Here is a 20948-nt window from a genome sequence, read left to right on the forward strand (position 1 = left end):
CGGCGACAGGGGGAGAATCTTGTGTGTCGCCTTCACAAGTCACTTTATGGTCTTAAGCAGGCTTCTCGCCAATGGTTTGCCAAATTCACTAGTGCCATCATTTCTGCCGGTTTTCAACAATCCAAAGCTGACTATTCATTGTTCACTAAAAAGTCTGGTATTTCTTTCACAGCTGTGCTCATTTATGTGGATGATATTGTGATTACATGCAATGATGCTAGTGCCATTAATTCTCTGAAGTCTTTTCTACGTGATCATTTTTGGATAAAAGACTTTGGTGATTTAAAATATTTTTTGGGTATTGAGGTTTCTCGTTCCAAATAAGGGATTTATATTTCTCAACGCAAGTATGCATTAGAGATTCTCAAGGACTATGGTTTTTTTGGAGCACGACCCATTGCTTTTCCTATGGATGACACAAAATTATCTGATAAAAGAGAACTTCTCAAGGATCCTGAAAAGTATCGACGATTAATAGGTCGGTTAATATATCTCACTATCACTCGGCCGGATATCACCTATTATGTGCATGTTCTAAGCCGTTTTATGCACGAGCTAAGGATATCTCATATGGATGCTGCGCTTCGTATTGTTCGTTATTTGAAGGCTACTCCAGGTCAAGGTTTATTATTTCGTTCTGACAACCAGACCAAGTTAACTGCGTTTTGTGATTCTGATTGGGCAGGTTGCCCTATCACTTGCCGTTTGACTACTGGGTATTGTGTATTCTTAGGCGGTTCTTTGATTTCTTGGCGGACGAAACGACAGAAAACCGTTTCGCTCTCTTCAACAGAGGCGGAATATAGGGCCATGGCAGGTGCTTGTTGCGAGATAGTTTGGCTTCGTTTTTTGTTGAAGGATTTGAACATTCCTTTGGATGGTCCTTCCATTTTATTTTGTGATAATCAAGCAGCGTTACATATAGCTGCCAATCCTGTTTTTCATGAACGAACTCGTCACATTGAGATGGATTGTCACTTTATACGAGATAAGATTGTAGATGGCACAATAGAGACCAAGCATGTGGGTACGGCACAACAGTTGGCAGACTTGTTTACCAAACCTCTTGGGAAAGAAAAGTTTTCGGGTATGTTACGCAAGTTGAGAGTTCTTGACATCCACTCTCCAACTTGAGGGGGAGTGTTAGACAAATAAGGAATATGGTTGGAGTCCTTATGTAATTGTATATAATATTATTATTGGAAGAATAAGCCGTCCTACAGCCGTCAAGCCGTCCTACCTACACACTAGCCGTCCTACAGCCGTCAAACCGTCCTACATCCGTCCTACCTTGTCCTACCTACACACTAGGACGGCTACCTTGTCCTCTACAGCCGTCCTACCTTGTCCTACCTACACACTAGGACGGCTACCTTGTCCTACCTACACATTTGTATCATGTATATATATCCTTGTAATCTTGTAGAGAAAAATAATGAAAAAATAAGCATTCTCTTCCATTTGCATTCTCTTCCATAAGCATTCTCTTCCATTTGCATTCTCTTCCATTTTTCCACATTCATGTATCAATAACAAATATAATTTTTAGCCTACATACCTTTTTCTACGGTGGGATTTGGGTGAGGTGCTGGGATTTGCAGAAGAGAGAAGGGAGGGTGAAGGTGCGGGGGTGAGGGAAGGTTGGGTTTTTTTGTTTTTTTGTATATTTTTAATTTTTTAAATATTGAATTAGGCCCATATTGACACGTTATCAGTTAACAGAATTTCTTGATTTTGGATGAAAAAAACTTCATGTACCAAATGTTGAAAATTATGAAATTTCAAGATAATAAACAGAAATTAACTCAAAAAACAAATATTCAATTTTCTCTAAAATGTACATTGGGCCATGGTGGGCCGAAGTGGGAATTGTAGCTATAAAAGCCCATAGCAGAACTAAATTAACCACATCTTTTGGAATTCATCATAATCAAATAATTAGAAAAAGATAAGTTGTTCAAAAGATATTTTTTATTGTCACTTAATACTACGGTATAATTATATTTTTCTTTACTTGTAAATGAAATATTTTAAGTTTAATTTTCGCCAAATGCAGATTTAAATCACATTATTACTAGCACATTATAAGACTTATTCTACTCTTCCACTATTTTACTGTTGATAATTTTTTTGTAATAAAAAAAATCTTGACCATTTTGTGGTAGATTACAAAATTCAGTGTTATTAATGTTAAAAATTAATATAAGCGGATCTAATTATAAATATGAAGTTCCGTAAGATGGAAGTGTTTTGAGAAAGAATTCCCTTTATTGTGGAATCAACTCAATCAAGTGTTTATCGTTCTCAAATAATCAAATCATCAGAGCCGTTGATGGAAAATTGGAACGTAGATTAAAGTTGCACCTGCAGTGCTTATTGCTTCCCAAAACGCAGCGCGTTGGATATATCAGAAAACAGAGGAAGTGAACTGAACTCAATCGCCACTGCAAAACCCTAGGAATTAGGATTCGAAGACACAGTGGGATCAGAAATGGCGTCGGTGAGGGGGAAGGAGACGATCAAGAGCGTAATGAAGAAGTTCGGCGACAAAACCCTAACGCCGCGGCTGAAGGAGGAGCTGAAGAAGAAAGGCACCATGGGAAGCAAAACCCTACCCACCCGATTGAGAGAGGAGCTCAAGAAGAAAGGCATACCCGATTCGAATATCATCATGGGTCGGGCCAAGCGCGGCATCTACGCCGGCCGCCACATCCAGTTCGGCAACCAAATCAGCGAAGACGGCGGCAACAAGTGCGTGTTTATTTCCTCAATTTCTCTTTCGTTTTTCAATTTAATGCCAAAGGTTTGAGCTTTAGAAATAAATTTCTGCCCTAATTTTTGACAATGACAAAGAAAATGGTAAAAATGATATGAAATGTGTATAATTTTGGGCTTGATCAGTGGCTTTGATTTAATTTCGTTTTAGTTAGCTGGGTTGTTGCTCTTTTGGATGTCTTACATTGAATACGTTCGAACATTTTATTTGAAGTTGAAATTATGAAAGTTATGGGTTTGTGTTACCATTTGAACCGTTTTCGCGGTGTTAATTGTATTCTCAGAGCTATTTTAGCTGAGGCCTGAGTTGCCTCAAAGGTTATGGGTTGGGTTTCCTTTAAGAATTTGGCATAGCATACAGATTCTCGGAGTGCATACAGATTCTCACTGTAGGTTTGGAATGATTTGGTTCTGTTATCTTCTGATGTGTTGATGGGAACGGGTTATGCTAAGTTATTAACCACCAGAACCGAGTATATGACGTGCAACTTATAGAACAGGGGTGACTTATGTGACTGCAATTTTGAATCATCTGGTTGTGTAATTTTTTAATTGAGTTGTTGGAATGGGTTATATTAACCACCAGAACTTTCCTTTCTTGGTGGTGACAGGTCGAGGAGGACATGGAAACCAAATGTGCAGGAGAAGCGGCTCTTTAGTTACATCCTAGACCGCCACATTCGAGTCAAAGTCACCACCCATGCTCTCCGTTGCATAGACAAGGCAGGTGGGATTGATGAGTATTTTCTGAGAACTCCTTACCAGAAGATGGATACAGAAATGGGCCTTGTCTGGAAAGCCAGGATCGAAAAGCTATATGAAGATGTTGGGCACAGGCAGGTTGCATTTATTAAACCTGAAGCTGAAGCCGAAGCCAACTTGGAACAGGGATTCAAAAACCTAAAAATAGACGAGAGGGAAGTCAAGAGACAAATGTATGGTTGGTCGAAGAAACTAAAACAGATCGAGGACGGAGTGGACAAACAAGTAGCTGATGTCGTAGACGCAAAGGTTGGGGTAGGAAGCTCTCATGTTGATGTTCCTGAGCAGTTGGTCGCAAACTCCTGAGTTTAGAACTGTTAAACCAGCTTTTGGGATGTTCTCGGTTTTGGTCAGCTACACCCCGTTTTTCAGAGTTTTGTTTCTCTTCAGGTTTTTTAGAGAGAAATTCTAGCAGTAGCCGAGCTTGTTCATGTCTTCTGATCATGGAAATTCATATGACATTCGTGTTGGTTTCATATACAGTTTTGCACGAAATAATTTCTGTAATCTGCTCTCGATCGAGCCCCCCTGTTTTATCATTAAATTAAGGAAAAAAAAATTAAACCATGATGCACTTTAGAACTTGTCTTTCGTCTGTTCTGTTTTTTATGTCCTCATGTTTTCGTGTTTCTTTCAGCTCAAGGTTGTGCTCATGTTCTGTTTTTCTTTATTTGGTTGAAGTGGAATACAAGAAACGCCAATTCAAAAAGTAACATGACTTTAAAGAAAAACAGGACATGGATGCCTTTTTAACGAACCTCTAAAGCACAAGTCTTTAAGGGGATAAGCACAAAACTTAGAAGAGGTGGAGTAGTGGGTCGATTAAATGTTATTTAGACACAAGAATCTCTAATTCTCTTTAATGCATGTGTGCCCTATTATTATGTGTGGAACTCATCTATATTAGAGAGTGCTAACAAGCATGTCAATTTTGTGCATAAATAACATAAAAAATGTCATCCGTAGACAACAGTGAAAAAATAAAAGCTACACCTGATTAAAGGGGTGAGCAAAAATGAACTCATCTAACTTGGCTATTTTGTTTAATTTTATACCCACTTAGCATTTGAAGAGTTAAACTATTTCAAATCAATTGCAATTCAATCTTCCTGTTGTAACTTCAAAATTTAGGGCAGTTAAGCGACCACCAGTTAGGCTTTTGCCATCATAAACCCTTCAATTTCTTGTAGTGCAAGACTCAATTAGCAAAGTAGTGGGCCCCACGACAACCATTTTCTTCTTCTTGATTGGCAAACAACCAAAAAGAACAGAAGAAAAACACAAGCTCTGTCACACTTCCCATGTAACAAGCAACCGGATCTCCTCCGGATTCAAAGGAACTGAGCCCAATGATTAAATAATCCGGGCTGTTGAAATTTGATCAAACGGCTACAATTATTATAAATTTTAGAGGGTCCTTGTTTGTAGTCGTTAAATCAAATTTCAACGGTCCGGATCATTTGATCCTTAGACTTAGATTTTTTAGGTCCAGAGGGGATCCAGTTCCATGTAACAAATCACATAGCTGTAATTCCTCACTAAAAATAGCTGTAAACTGCAGCCTTCACTTTCAAACACACCCAAATAGTTTCCCAACACGCTTTCAAGTGACCACATTAGCAGTTAGCTTGCTCAACAATCTTCTCTCTTACTTGTCTATAAAACCAAGCTCACATTTTCCATAACTTTCTCACTTCAACACCGTTAGCTAGCAATGGCTAGGGAAACCTTGACAATCGTAAGCCGCAGCCTCAAGAGGGCGGTGAACAAAATCAACCTCATTCTACTCAGCTTCAAATTAAACCGACTGCGCTTGGCTTCGATCCTCGGTTGCTGCTCTTCTCGAGCTTCGACGAGGCATTGTTTGAGCTTCAATGACCGGTTGGGGCTGTACAGCTGCATTGAAGATGAAAATACTAGTACTGATGGGAATCAACGCAGTTTGAGAAGGGTTCAAAGCACAAGGGCCCGTAATCTTCCGAAGGATCAGTCTTTGGATGATCACGATGGTGATGATGATGACGTCGATCGCAGGGCTGATGTTTTCATAGCGAATTTTCACCGGCAGCTGATGTTTGAGAGACAAGTTTCTTTGCAGCTAAGGTACTGCAGACGGGATAATTTTTAGAGGATATTAGTTAGCTTGAGAGAGAAGGGTGACCTGGCCTATATTTAGGCACCAAGAAAATATCTTATATATAGAAAAATTCATTTATTTATTTGTTCTTGTTTGGATTCAATTTTTTTTTTTCCAAATTTGAATAATAAAATTGTTGGTGGTTATTGAATACAATAATTTAGTTCTGTATTTGATATATCATATATTTTACAAATATGTATACAAGTACTCGTCTATGAATAATTTGCAGATTTTTTCTTACATTTTTGTTGGTGGAGAAAAGAATTTTCTATGCCACGAATAACCATAGCACACATTTCGAATGACACATGGCAGATTTTCGCTGGTTATTTCAAAATGTTTTGTGCAATAATTTTGTAAGTTTCACATCAAAGAATGGAGGTAAGGTTACACCAGAGTTGAAAGTGAGGAAAAGGGGAGTCAATAAACTTGAGCTAAAAACTAAAAATAAAAAAATAAAAAATAATGTACAAAATGTATGGTATATCATAATACAGGTAAATATGAACAAATTCATGCAGAGAAAATATGAAAGTCCCAATTACACCCTCCCCATCTTTCTTGCATTTCAATCCAGTCCAACTTTTTTTCTCATCTCAATTCTTTTGACCTCACTTCACCACAGCATGTCAAACTATGTGTCAAATGTACAGAGATTTTACAGCATCGTATTATGAAATTAGGGTTTTTCATTTGGATTCATAATCTATGACAGTTTCAAAGGCACCAACCAATGCCTTCACCTTGTTCTTTCTTTTCTCCATCAACTTGTTTGTAGTCTCCTCAATCACATCATTGTATGCAGGAGCTGAGTCTTTCTTCCCTCCTCCTTGTGAAGATCCCCCGCTCGCTTGTCGCGGCTTTAGTGTTTCCTCTGCCACCTCAACAGCCGCCTCACCTGCCTCCGTTGGCTTTGCTTCCTCAACTCCACCATCCACAACCACTTCTCTTTCCTTCTCATCCAATGCCTTTTCCTCAACATTTTTGCTTTCCTCCCCTTCATTTTCTTCTTTACTATCACTCTCTTTTTCCTGTTCTTCTTTCATCTCAACTTTTGTTTCCAGATCTTCACTTGCCACACCCTCTTCCGCCTTTGTCTCGCCGCTGTCATCTTTTTTTTTTGCATTCTCTTCCCCATCTTGTTGATCATTATCCCCCGGCTTCTCTTCTTTTTCGGTCAATACACTTCCGCTTCCTTCGTTTCTTTCCTCCACATTTTCCATCAATTCCTCCGTATTACCATTTGAACCCTCACTAGCCTTCACCTTCTCATCCTCGCCGCTATTTGCTTCAGCCTCAGAAACACCAGCATCATGATCACCAACGTGCTCACTCTCTTCGCCTTTTGGATCCGGAAGAATCACTTTATCATGCTCCTCAGTCGAAATCTTACCTACCTCTTCAACCTCATGATGTTCCAAAGACACTATAGCATCTAAATTCGCTTCGAGATTAAGTGTATGCGTTATGTCCCTGCTCTTCGGAGCTCTTGTTGAACCCGATGAACTCTCCTTCTTAACCGAACTGCTTGTGCTGCTCTTCTTCACACTCTTTGCAGGCAAAAGCTGCGGCTTTCCAGACCCAAAAGTGCTCGATTTCGTCCTCTCTATTCTTGGTCTCGGAGCATTAGAGGAGATTTTCGCTGAAAATGACGAAGATCGCAGTGGCGCGTCCCTTCCTGGGGAGATCAATGCCTTCTGAATCCTAAAAGCCGATGGTGGCTTGTCAAAAGATCTTCTTCTATTCAATGTAGGGTTTTGAGATGCTGCATGATCTTCAGGGCCATGTTTCTTGGCACCGGCGGACGATGACCTCAGCGAATTTTCGTGCCTCGAGGCGCTTAACGTCGGCCTGAGATAGTTTGGGACTTGTTTTGCTGATGAGGTTGACAAGGATTTTTCAGTGACTGTAGTTTGGGACTTGGTGAGCCTTTTGGTGGTTGATGGGGATGATGTGCTCTTCTTCTCCCTCCCTGGAGTAGGGCTACTATCTTTAGATCTTGTCGCCATATATACAAGGTTTTAAAGATCGACAATTCAATTTACGGATATATCGAGATGAGAAGTTTCAGATGCTACCACTACCTCCCTGCATTATCTAAAGAAAACAGAAGTTAGAAATGAGTATTAAGACGCACTTGAAAACTAAAAACTGAAGAACATTAAGAAGAGAACCATGTCGGATCTTAAAATCATACATATTAAATTGTAATTCACGAATAACAGCAGGAAATTTTTTAAATTAAACACAAGACTGATTATAAGTATGTCCAAACATTTACTATTGTAATAAGGGTTTAAGAAACATCGATTATGTTATTAAGAAAACTTAATTCACAATATAACGTCTTTCAATTTAACATCATAAAGTCTTCAAACAGCATAAGAGATCCTCATCAGAAGAAAGAGAAATAGAACTAATAGGTATCAAATTTTTAACAACTTTGAATAGGTAACACTTAACTTAATGTTTAACGCTACATTATGTTACGTATTATCGTAATTAAATATTTGTATCTCAAGAAATGATGAAAATTGGCCTGAATGGCCCATCACCCCCCTTAGATGTTTAATGTCATTTACTGTTGTGATCCACATAGCAAATAAACATGCGGTTCAGGCTCACCCAAGCCTGGACCAAATCCTACTGCATCAAATACGAATCTAAGCGCTGGACCTTTCATGAGGAAGGACGTATGATTAATCCGGGTCCATATATAAAAGTTACCAATGGGGCTGAAGTCAGATGCCACCATGAAATATTCGACGGTAATATACTTGTGTGATAAAATATAACGGTGATAATGTACTCATGCTATACCATGAATGGCATTCTCCAATCATTCAATGAGAGAACATTTTTTTGTGTGGGCTAACATGTCTTTGTGGATTCTCCCGTTCCTGTTTGTCATGCATTTTTCTTAGGTCTATACTCTTTTCTTATGAACCACTTCTTTTCCTTCTTTAATTTGTTTTGTTAAAGGAACCACATGTTTTCTGTAACCGGTGCATGTATTGCTAGTTCATTTAGAAACGCTACCTAATTTGATTGCCTAAACAAATCTCATATGGTTTTTGGTTGGTTTGTTTTAAGACCTCAGATCGTATAAATGGCAAACCAATTGAAAATATTGCGCCAGACACTAATACAAACACATAACATCCATCAAACAAATACGAATTGTACTCAACCCTAATTACCAAACAAGTTGGCTTATCAATAAAATGGATGCGCCGTCCGAATTTAGCCAACCCAAACCATGATCAATCCTAGTTACCAAACAAATACAACATTGACAATTGAAAGCATATTATAGAGTCATCATTCACAAAAATTCTTCCACTATCTAAAAACCAAGATTGCAAGTTAAAACAAAAGGAAAGCATATGGCGTAAGGAATATATGATCATGATCGGAAAGAGTGAATTTGTAGGAACAAAAAGAATAACGTACCTTGATTGAATCCAAAGTTGAAGGAAGAGTAAACCAATCCAAAGGTACGTAATTTATAAGAAAATCACAGAAAATGAGAAAATGGTGGGGAAGGTGATGAAATATATGAAGGAAGAGAAAGACATTGGTTGGAAGAGAAATAAAAAGAAGCGAAAATTACGTGCGCACGACTCAAAACTGGGTGGTGGTGCGGTGGTGGTGGTGGTGCTAATCAGGGTTGGTTGGAGGCCATGAAATCAAGCCATCTAAACATTCTAATTTTTGTTTTTATCAGATCGAATACTATTATTCAAGACATGTGGCAGAAGTTGACCTTTTCTTTGTATCATAACTAATAATTTAATTGATAATTACAATATGATCTTCTTGGTATTAACGTAACAGAAGATGTTAAGTGTGGACGTTAATCTAGTTTAGTGTCTCTATAAAGTAAAGGGTTTCTAGCTCAAAATAAATTGTCCAGCCATACAAAACCTCACTTTGTCAACGATCATTTCGTTTTAATGGCGTTTAGTTTTTACTTTGTTTGTGAAGGTCATGAGTTAAACTTTCGTTGGTTAAAGCTTCTTATGTTGTTTCAAACAATAAAAACTCTCTCTTACATGCAACAATTTTAATTTTGCTAATATTGGTTTGTCTTCTCCAACTTTGGTATGACATGATTCTCCTCTAGTGGCGGTTTGTGCTGCTTTGTTTTTAGACTATGTTGGTTTTCCTGGCTTCAGCTTCTCAAATTAATGTACATCTCGGCATACATGTTTGTCTTACTTTCTTTTTTTCCTTAACCTTGTGATGTTGCTTGTTTAGTTTTGCAGGTTTAGACCTTTAGGTTCGGCTTTAAAGGGGTTAGGTTTTATGTTCTCCCTCTTTTCCTTGTATCATTGGTGTTTTTGTTTCTAGAAGGGTAATGTTTATGTCCTTCATTCATTTCATGCATTTTTTATCTATTTTTTTCTTGTATACCCTTTTTCGATATCAATAAAATTATCTTTGTACCGTCGAAGTTTTCTATAAAAATAATATAAAAAAGAAGTACACGACCCCTTTGATTTACAGTTAGCTCTTGGTCAAGTTGTAAGGTTTTAAGTTCAAATCTCTTTTTCAAATATTTCCCATTGATAACGAAAAAAAATAAAGTATTCATATTTTGTTGGGTATCTATATTGTGGATCAACCATATATTAGTTCTTAAACCCAATATTAAACACGGGTTTGTATGAATATATATTTTGATATTGAGTTCGATGCTCATACCCTAATACAGCTAGCTCACCTTGTCGAATTAATCAGAACTTTTGAATGAGAAATTTGTATACATTATATGCACAATACTGTCAAATATATAAAAACGTTGATGAGTCAGTATCAGGTCAAATTAAGTTTAAAAGTCATGGCCAAAATCAATCAAAATAATTTCAATTTACAATCAATCAACTTCTAATTTTCCTTTGAGTATTTAAGTTAACATTAAGGAGTTGAACACCAAAAAATCCTTCAACAATTACAGAAATTGTGATTTAAAAATCACAGGCAAAGATAAAAACAATGTCAGAACGATCTATGTGCCCGCATTATTTTGCTCATAATCTGAAATAATGAGTGGATGCTGTAAAGACGTGATCAACCAAAATCTAAACGTGCGCAAGAATGGCACTAATGATATCTCCACCAATTTGTTCATAAAACATGTGGAAGGGCCAGCTTCATCATCGATGGATGACATCAAATTGAATACGGTTCGTGGAATATATTTGTTTCTGAAAAAAGGAAAGGTCATTAATATTTATTTTCATTTAACGTACAACAACATTTTTAATTTGGATCGCCCTTTCAATGGTTTTCGTAATTGAGAAAAAACAAAGGTCACACACTCTGTGTTGAAAAATATATTTTTTAAATATTTGTTTTTTAATTTTTTTATGAAAGGAGTTATTTATTTTTAACAGGTTGGCAGACATTCCAACAAAAAATAGGGGTTGGCAGTTAGGAAAGAGAGATAATGAGTTGAGAGGGTATTAATAAAGTGACATAACTGTGAGGTTTAAAAAAAAAAGTAAAAACTTATTTATACAAAATTACTTTAATGCTCACATTGTTTTCTTTTCTAATATTTTATTTCAGTCTTGTATTAAAGGGTATAATAGTAATTTTATTAGTTTTTGGTTGATAAACAATGTTTTATTAATATGTAGTTTAGATGAAAAATCGAACCTGAGACCTTTCTACATTGAAAGAAATTTTGTAAATAAATCAAAAGTTTTCTTTTTGTCAAAATAACCTTCTTCTTTTTTTTTGGAAAAGCAACGATAAATTTCATAAAAAATGAATAAGGTTTGAGATCACAATACAAGCACAAAAGGGTGGAAGTAGCCCCAACAAGTCAACCTTAACAATCTATTACAAAGAGATCCGTCAGAAAGTCTGGAGGTTCCTCGAACCAAGACCAAATGCCAGTATCGCGCAGAGCAAATTTTGCAAGGCAATGGGTCAAATCATTAGCCTGACGACGAACATGGGCAATAATTAGTGGTTCATTTTCGATCGTTGATCTTTAAAATCAATTTACATTATCTCTATTAATAAGAGATTTTTCAATTATGAGACAAATCTTGTGTAATATATAGTTGTGAGATGTGAGTGTCACGTCAACCCGCTATATTATTATGATCAAATGTTCACTCAAACTGCGCAACTCTCTCGCAAAATCTATATCGTACTAGATAAAACCCTAAAACCTCATCATATGATACATTAACCTAGGAGCAATTTTCATCTAATTGTGATTACAATTATATAATTGTGTAAGTTGTTAGCAGTTGCTTTGTATATTAGTTGTTGTGTGTGGGTTGGATGGGAAGTCGAAAGTAGTTCGAACGTAGAAAAGTGGTTTCCATAAATTTAATTTTGCTCTGCTTATAATTTGGACAAGAGTGTGCTGTTGGATCATTATCGGTTCCAAACCTAAACAAAGTTTGTTACGTACGTGCACAAATATTATAAAAACCAAAGAATATTAGGTCCATTAAATAATTAATCAGATCACTACCTGGCAAAATGTAAATAAAATAAAAATAAAACCCCAACAAGAAAAAGCAACATATAAAAAATATTGATGTGGCCCTATATTATGTTGTGGAATAAAGCTTTAATCCCTGCTGTGTTCATTATGTTTTAAAGTCTAAACCCTAATGCTTTTTCTTATTATTTAAACTATAATATATGGCAATTGCTCTGTGTAGTCCATTTGTGGCACATCCTGCTTTTCTTCTGCAGGCCATTAATTGTTCTTACTTAAATTAACTGAATAAAGAAGTAATCAACTATTTTTTTTAATATTATGGTTTTAACTTTTAAGAATATTTAAATTTAAAAAAAAAAACTAATGAAAAATGTTTGAAAATTTTGAGTTTTAACGATAATGATAAAATAAATGGTAAAGTGAATAGTACCAAGTTTGACATTTTAGTATAAAAATATGATTTTTCGTTAAAATTAACAATACCACGAACTTTTTATTAAAACCCTCTTAATTTTATTTAGTTGCTAAAAAACTATAGGAGGAACATAAAGTTACATCACAGCCTCACAGGTGGTGGTGTGGTATGAGATGATGGACACCTTTTCATGCTACACATGGCAAATAAATTAACTATCAAAATTTGAGGTTCGTTTTGGTATGTAAATTAAAAAATAATGATTTAAAAAAAATTATTAAAAAATAGGAAATCCTAGCTTTGTGAGTTCTTAGAAGGACCAAGAGATAAAATTAAAAAAGAATTATTGGAAATGTGGCTGCTGCTGGGGTTCGAGCCCAGGTCTCCACGGCCACAACGTGGAATTCTTACCACTAAAATTGGTGTTGAGCGACATACTAATAAGGGTGCTCGTGCAATCCTATAGGTTACAACAAAAATCAATAAAAGTATAAAATCTCTTGATATGACGAATATTTTTAAAATTGTACCACAATCATTTATATCCTACAAACTACATAAAAGATTGAAGTTTACGAACAAATTATGATCTTCCAAACCAATATATATCTCAAATACGAGTGTCTCAATAAAATATAGAAGTCAATTTCAGATTTAATGACAAGTTAACAGATTTTTAAAGTTAATGACTGCAATGTCACGTAAAATTTACCTTTATTTAAACTCTTCTTTTAAAATAAATTTTTAAAAACGTTTGTTGATTTAACTCATTTCGCGCAGGCCATCAGCCATGCATAAAATATTCATAAAATACAAATTACAAGCGTAATGTTGCAACAAAGATGTACATTAAACAGATCTGCTCGTATAACAAATTAAGATGGAGACACAGTACGTGTATTTATTTGGCAACCTAACTTCATCTTCTTCATTGCGTAATTGATTATTATTATTATTGCGATGGATGAGAGAAAAATACAAGCGGAAATTAAACACACGAAAGATGTGCAAGCAAAACATCACAATCATATACATAATGAGTTTACAAACAAGTTGCTTCAATCTATGTGCTTTGATTTTTCAAAATAACAAGAAGTTTTTACATGTAACAACATGAACACTTGTCACGTGATGTATCATTGCACGCTTTATAATATGGGTGAATAACATGACTTATATTTCTCATTTTGGAGCAATCTTTCAATATATTGAGAACAAAATCACGTATTGTCATTATTTCACTTAAATTACGATGCATGATCACGTTTCAAAAATCTCGCGTTTGAAAAATCTCTCCAAAATAACCAAAAGACTTGAAATGAAAATTTGAATTGCATTCAAACTTACACTTGTCAAGTTTGAATTCCTATAATCATAATTCAAATTAATTTAGTGTACGTTATTCAATTTATCTTTCTTTCGTCAAAAGAAACTTTTAAAACTGCATGAAAAGAGTTTTTTTGAAACAGTATTTTCGTGGAATTGCCAAATATCCTTTAAAATGTAGAGAAAAAAAATATATATATATAATTGGGGGTCGAAAAAGTGATGAGTGTGGATCCACAAATATAAACGACGTCGTGATCACCAAATTCCTTCCCTTTCAAGTTTCAAGATTCTGTGGATTCGATCCTTGCCAAATTCACGGGTTTTGTTTTTGTGGATAAAAAACTTGTGTACTCAAATCTTCTTTTCTTTTTATTTATTTTTAATTTTGATGAATTTTGATTATCCTCCTCTTCTTCTCAAAAATAATTTCTAATGAATGAGTTGAGTAGCAAATAAAAATGCACAACACTTCCAATCCAATTTTCTGAATAAAATTAGTGGTTAAGAGTTTTTCCATCAACTCACTATGTTTTGTATTGAGGTATTTTTTTTCTCTTTTTAGTGTAACTTATGTATAACGATATATTTAGATTAAGATGTGAGAGTTTGAATTAAGTCACGCAATGAACATGCAATATAGTTTGATATTGAACTCGCCGTTAACTAGATTCAAACATAACCTCACATTTAGAAGTGAAGATGAATCTAAGTAGCCCATTATCGTACCTTAAAGTAGTAAAATCTTATGTAATATAAAAAGTAACTTGCGTATAATTTTTTGTTTATATGTTACTATATTTGAGTAATACTCTAAGTTCAAATATTTTATTTATTAGGAAAAATGTTTAATTTCTTTGATTATTATGTATTTTTGATAAAAATGTTTATATGTTCCAAAAGCACTTAAAGTGCTTCCTGCAATAAGCATTAGTTATGTGTTTTTTATAGGAAGCATTTCAAGTGCTTTTCCAGGATTCACTTTTGCATTTTTACTAAGGATTATTTCCAAAAATATTATCACAAAAAAACAATTTCAGCCATTTTAAAAGTAGTTCCAAACGAGTTCTAACCAAGACTTAAAACTTGTTCTCAATCGTTCGTTTATGGTGTTTCTATTCTTAGTGCAATTTTAATCTAAACCGCTTATACTTATTTTTTATTGCGCTCGTACTTCGATCCACAAGGATACTTTTTATACAAAAAGAAAGATTAGACTTTCAAATAACTTTCAACATATAAATTTGCATTCGGTTTGTTTTGACATAACATGAAGTTATATGTACACTACTGTTCAAGCGCTGACAAGTTAGTATTCTTTACTATTTGAATATAGATTTATGAATGCGTATTAGATATGTATGGATAAATAGTGTATTTTTCTATGAATATGTAGTTTTCATCCACATAAGTTGACGCACTTATTCACACGCATCAAAATCCATCTATCTGAATCTGATAAGCAAAGTGAAAGAGACCCACTTCAAGTCTTCAATCTCAAGGCGGATTGTAATTTACTTGGACCTAAAAAAAAATTAATTAAATAAAAAGTCCTAATTTTAATTATTTAAAAAAAAAAAACTATAATTTGACGTTGGAAGGCGGCTGAGGTCGCGAAGTTGGTGTGGGGGCCGGTGAGGGGTGACATGGTAAACCAATATTTGATCATGTCGTCACATGCCTCCACAGCCGTCGATCGTCGACTCTTTATCTGATCCAACGGCTCACAATTCTCCGAACTCATTTTCTCATTCGGACGGCACAGCACTTTGGCTGTTGTTTGTTTGTTCGAATTAAGCTTCCAAAGCAGGAAAGAAATAAACTCCAAAATTGTTAAAATTAAATAAATAAATAAAAAAAAAAAAAAAACGAAAGTCCAATATTTCAAGGGACTTCTCCCTAAGCATTGAATCATTCAATTCACACGGGCCTTTTTGCCTCTCTCTCTCTCTCTCTCTCTCTAAGAGGAAAAGCCTTTTTTCCTTTCTCTCTCTAGAGTTTTAAAAAGCTTGAACTTTTGGCTTCTGGGTATTGGAAGGAAGCAGAAGAAGAAGGAGAACAAGGAGGAGAAGGAAATAGGTAAATTAGAACAAAGGATAACCAATTTTAGTTTTTTAACTCCTATCTAAACTCAACGATTGTTGAATTGTATTGGGTTTTCTTCAACTTTTAAAAAAAAAATAAAAATTCCATCTGGGTTTTATCTTTGGTTATCGTTCCTGGTTTGGGTAGCTGCTGCGTTTGCTTCTTCATCATCATCTTCTTCCTTTTTTCTCCAACTTTTTCATTTTTTTTTAAATATATAATTTTTGGTGAGGAATTCTGAATTCTGATCATTTTTTTTCAGCTGGGTTATCTTCCTTACCAATAAAAATAAGCACTTTTCAAGTCCAAAAGTGAAAATTTCTGTTGGGTTTGTTGGAATATATATGGAGGAGAAATGATGATAAACTTTCCCTTCCTTTTTACTGGTTTTTATTTCCTAAAAAATTCAGCTTTTTCCTCTCTTTTTTCAAGTCCTGAAAACACGGGGAGGGAGTCTTTGATCAGAATAGAAAATAGGATCATTGTGTGGAGAATAATTCAAGAAAAAAAGGGGTTTGTGGCCACTTTTTTGGGATGATATTATGGGGCATGTGGCCATCTGGAGTCCTTTTTTTACTCCTTGCTTTTCTTCCTTTTTATGTTTTGACACAATCAGAATTCTGGGTTTTTGGGTTCTCTTTCACAGGAAAACAAAAAATATTGGGTTTCTCTTTGTATCATCAATGGCATAGCTAATCCCAACAGAGGTCTTAATTTGCTTATTGTTGCTTTTTAATGCTTAATCCTGCGTGTTTGGGCTTCTGATCATCTGTTTTGGTGCATGTTATATGTATTTTCTTTGTCTAATTATTATTCTGTTCTCTGCATAGAAATCATACTTGTTTCGATGTTTCATGTATTGCTAGTGCTCTGAGTTCTGGAATTGTTGTGATGCAGTTTGGAGTTAGGATACAAAATTGTTGATAATGGTCATGACGTTTATGCATTTTTATAGAGTAGACATGCGTACAGATAATGAATTCCAAAATAGTTTGTCGAGGACAGTTTTATTCGCGTATGATGGAATAATCAACGAAACGGTTATGGTAAAGTAAGAAAATTCTCTTATAATGTCAATGACATCTCAGCCGCTGTCGAATTTTTAAAGGTGAAAGAAAGGCTTATCCTTTATAGTAGAATAAGGATTCCATGCCTCTGACTAGGAAACTTGTTTGTGGGGACTATTACTTCCAGCAGAGGAAATGCATCGGTATTTCTGGCCTCCAGCTTACTTTGTCATCAAAAGATCTGGAAATTTAAACTTTAATGAGATAGTTGAAGTTAGAACCTTAATCAGATTCCAAGTTTTGGAGCCACGAAGGTTTGTTGGATTCTTCGTAACTTTTTGGTTTACATTGGATTCTTGTTACTTTCCGCAACGAATGAGTGACTCATTTCTCCGTTAACATTTTTGTGTGTAGTTTTGCCTACATATGTGACATAGTATTTGTACATGTAACATATGAAACATATTTTGTTTTGTTTATACCTGTCCGTTACAGTTTTCTTAGGATTATTAGTTTTGAAATGTCTGCAATTTTGTTTCCTTGTTTTCTCCCCCTACCAAAAAAATTGCCAATTTTGAGCACCAAAGTTTCTTTGACTACCATATGATACTTCACCATCTAGATCTAGATTGTCTATCACTAACATTCTTCATGGAACTTGGAAATTGATGTAATTTTACTTGTAAAATGGCATCAATGATCATAAATTTTTTTGTTACTGTTGTTACAGAATTGAAACATACGACCAACATACATGGATGAGTTTTCGGGTAAAAGAGCTGAGAATGGACTCATCTCTAAAAAGGGATCTGGTCTTGTTTTGAGGGAAACCCCCAATAGAGACCGCAATGCTCAGCTCTGTAGCCGACTGGGATGCAGTGGAAGATTGAACTCTGTGAAAAGTGCTCAAGTTGAAAAGGCCAAACCTTCAAGGCCAACATTTCGCTCTTCGTCAAGTGGGAAAGAGATAATTGGAAGTTCCTCGAGGTCTTGCGTTGGTGTTGGCAACACAAGAAACTCCATTGCAGAACCTTATAAAAAGCTATCTTCTAATTTGGATACTGATTCATCTGAAACCAGTAGTGTTCAGGATGATCCAGAAGTTTCAGAAATTGCTCCGCCACCGGGAAAAATTCAAAGAGGGTTGCACCTTGAATCTAAAAATTCTGTGTCTAGTGAAATCACCTTGATGGAAGTTGGAAGCTCCGGTGTAGCATCAAATACAAGGTCTCGAAGGAGTTTTAATCAGAGATCTGGATTGCGCAGCCCAGATTCCATAGTGGGTTCCAGTGTTTCTACGGGACCTAAAAGCACCATCCAGACACGGGCTAGCACAGCCAGGAATGGTTTAAGAAGTCTAAGATGCAGTTCAGTATCTGACGTTGCCCCATCCAGTTGTTCATCATCAGATTCAAGCCTTGGTCGGAGAGAGACCATAAAGAAAAGAACTTCCGAAGGAGAAAGTAGTTCTGCTGCTAAGGGGAAGAAGATGAATGGGTCATCGTCAGCACAAAATTCCAATTCTAGCCATGGCATCTCAATTTCTGATTCAAGAAGAGCTAGAAATATGCCTTCTAACAGGGATAACAATGGTGTTGCATCAGTGAGGACTCGGAGAACTGTCACTGGTCACTCGAGGGGAAGGCTGCTTCCTCATCAAGGAAGTGGAAACAACTCGTCATCCAATGGATTCTCTGCAGTTGGCCCACATACGTCTCAACCTGAAATGTCTATCAACTCAAATGCTTCTACTTCATCACAACAGTTATCTGCTGAAGTTCCTTTAATTCGGCAGAATTCTTATAGCCGGCCAGGTAGTAGCAGTGGTACTTTTCATGGCATTCTGCGAGCTGGTGCTTCAGATGTTGGGTTTTCCCGCTCTCTAATGAATCAGGATGGACTGCGACGCTACAACATGGATGGGATAGCGGAGGTATTATATGAAATTTTGATGAACATTTTTGTGGTCTTACAATGTGTTGCCTTGTATAGGAAGGAGCACTAAAGAATTTACGTAGTTGTGCCTTCATTTCTTAATCTGTTTATTTCAAACAATTGTGCAGGTATTGCTAGCACTCGAGAGAATTGAACACGATGAAGAGCTATCATTTGAGGTAGTTATTAACTTATTGTAGATTTTTGTGTTCGCATGATTGAATTTTTGTTCTTTAACTGATATTTTTTCATATTTCAGCAAATACTTGTTCTCGAGACCAATTTGTTCCTGAATAGCCTAAACATCTACGATCATCACAGGGACATGAGATTGGATATCGACAACATGACATATGAGGTTTGCTATTGTTGTGCACTGCGATTCATTTCACAGAGAAATAATCTGTAGTATGTCTCATTGTTCATTTATGTTTGAATAATATTCTGACCTGGTCAGGGTGCATCTGAACCTTTTGTTATGATCAGTTCCTCTGTAATGAATCAATTCAAATAATCAACTAATGCTCGGTTTAAAATACTATAATAGGTGTAACTTTTTTATCTTCATCTGTTTCATATACGGTATTCACCTACTTGGATGTCAGGAATTATTAGCTCTAGAAGAGAGGATGGGTACTGTCAGCACAGCATTGCCAGAAGAAGCATTGTCCGATTGCCTTAAGAAAAGTATCTATCAGTCCACACCCCAAGAAAATGCATCCGTAAGCTGCGATGGGAAGGAGGATGTCAAATGCAGTATCTGCCAGGTCCTTTTCCAATAGCTCTGATCTTTTTTTCTTTTAAAACCAAGTGTAATTATGTAGCAGCACCTCTAAGTTAAGAAAATTGGGCACCTGATGATTATTTAATGCTATCGTAGAGGGGTTGCCTCCCGAAGTTTTCACCCTGAACCTACACTGGTGCAAGGCAGTTCCTCGGATAAGTTAGAAGTTATAACTAGCTCAGCATGCTTCCAAATGTTGTTTAACATGTCATAAAATTCAGTGTGGATCTAATCAGATATACTTTAGATTTGTTTCGGGTCGTACTAGTTGAATTTAATTCTCTATATATAGAGTAATACTTATCAGTCTATCTTTTCATAGGAAGAGTATGTGGCTGAAGATGAAGTTGGAAGATTGCGCTGCGAGCATAGCTTTCACATTGTATGCGTAAACCAGTGGCTGCGGCTTAAGAATTGGTGCCCAATATGCAAGGCAGCGGCAGCACCAGCAACAGCACCCTCGCCTTCGCCACCCTCCACATAATTAAGTCATTAAATCATTTGGAGGAAAGACTTCCTCATTGTATCTTTCTTCTTTATAAAGTTTACCCTTTCCATGTACATATTGATTCTCTTCCGTCTCGTCTCATTCAACTAATAAATCCAAGCTGTCAGGCTTAAAGCCTGAATCCGCATTCACTTGTGGAACTGTGAATACATACAATTATACAAAGTGGTGCTGTTTCTTCAAACGTGTTTCTTTTTCGGTTTTCGGTTTAGAAGGCATCGTTTTGATGCTCAAGATGTCGGGTTTTTAGTTATCCCAACCATTTTTGGCAATGATCGTTATAGGCTTCTCCATAATCTACAACAGAGCTCATTTTTTCAGTACAGTTTGATAATTTACCATTCGTTTTTCAAACTTCATTCTACTAAACCGATGCGTATTATCGGATGAGATGGCCGCCGTCTGTTAGTCATGGCATTCGAATGTCACCGGAATCTGATCTTGGACAAATTTTGAAAGGGGGTTGTAAAGTGACTGAAAATTCCGATTCGAGTAAGTAATTTGATGAGATTGTCCGACAGAACAATTTTGATGCGGTCTTGTGTTTGTTCAAGTGACATGGGAAAAAGTTAGATCCTACGATTCGGTCTCCATCAGGCAACTTTGGTACCGCCCAGAAAGGTCACATGTAAGGCCAACATTTGATCTTCCAAACTACAAGAGATGCCAACAGTTATCTGGTCCTGCACTGTACTTGTGCGTTTGTATGTTCAATCACATGCTCATGAGCTTGTCCTTT

General features: G+C 36.0%; 4 protein-coding genes across 4 annotated transcripts; 3 read left to right on the forward strand and 1 right to left on the reverse strand.

Moving 5' to 3' along the window:
- Positions 1-2276: 2276 nt before the first annotated feature.
- On the forward strand, positions 2277-4121 carry LOC103957543. Its single transcript, XM_009369727.3, has 2 exons — positions 2277-2751; positions 3387-4121. Exons 1-2 carry the CDS (start codon positions 2492-2494, stop codon positions 3841-3843), a joined length of 717 nt encoding a protein of 238 aa, XP_009368002.2. The 5' UTR covers positions 2277-2491; the 3' UTR covers positions 3844-4121.
- A 1130-nt stretch (positions 4122-5251) lies between these two features.
- Positions 5252-5665, forward strand: LOC103953655. Its single transcript, XM_018648987.2, has one exon. It carries the CDS (start codon positions 5252-5254, stop codon positions 5663-5665), a length of 414 nt encoding a protein of 137 aa, XP_018504503.2.
- Positions 5666-6366: 701 nt separating this feature from the next.
- Positions 6367-9420, reverse strand: LOC103953583 (micronuclear linker histone polyprotein-like). The gene is made up of 2 exons (XM_009365344.3): positions 9131-9420; positions 6367-7774 (listed from the first exon to the last, which is right to left on the reverse strand). Exon 2 carries the CDS (start codon positions 7684-7686, stop codon positions 6367-6369), a length of 1320 nt encoding a protein of 439 aa, XP_009363619.2. The 5' UTR covers positions 7687-7774; positions 9131-9420.
- Positions 9421-15801: 6381 nt separating this feature from the next.
- Positions 15802-20393, forward strand: LOC103953582 (E3 ubiquitin-protein ligase MBR2). The gene is made up of 6 exons (XM_009365343.3): positions 15802-15969; positions 17713-18915; positions 19046-19096; positions 19177-19275; positions 19523-19684; positions 20024-20393. The coding sequence occupies exons 2-6, from the start codon at positions 17737-17739 to the stop codon at positions 20183-20185; spliced, it is 1653 nt and encodes a 550-aa protein (XP_009363618.2). The 5' UTR covers positions 15802-15969; positions 17713-17736; the 3' UTR covers positions 20186-20393.
- The last annotated feature ends 555 nt before the right edge of the window (positions 20394-20948 follow it).

The sequence above is a fragment of a genome, unplaced genomic scaffold, assembly GCF_019419815.1.
Source record: "Pyrus x bretschneideri cultivar Hongxiangsu unplaced genomic scaffold, Pyrus_bretschneideri_v1 Contig1, whole genome shotgun sequence".
Lineage (NCBI taxonomy): Eukaryota > Viridiplantae > Streptophyta > Magnoliopsida > Rosales > Rosaceae > Pyrus > Pyrus x bretschneideri.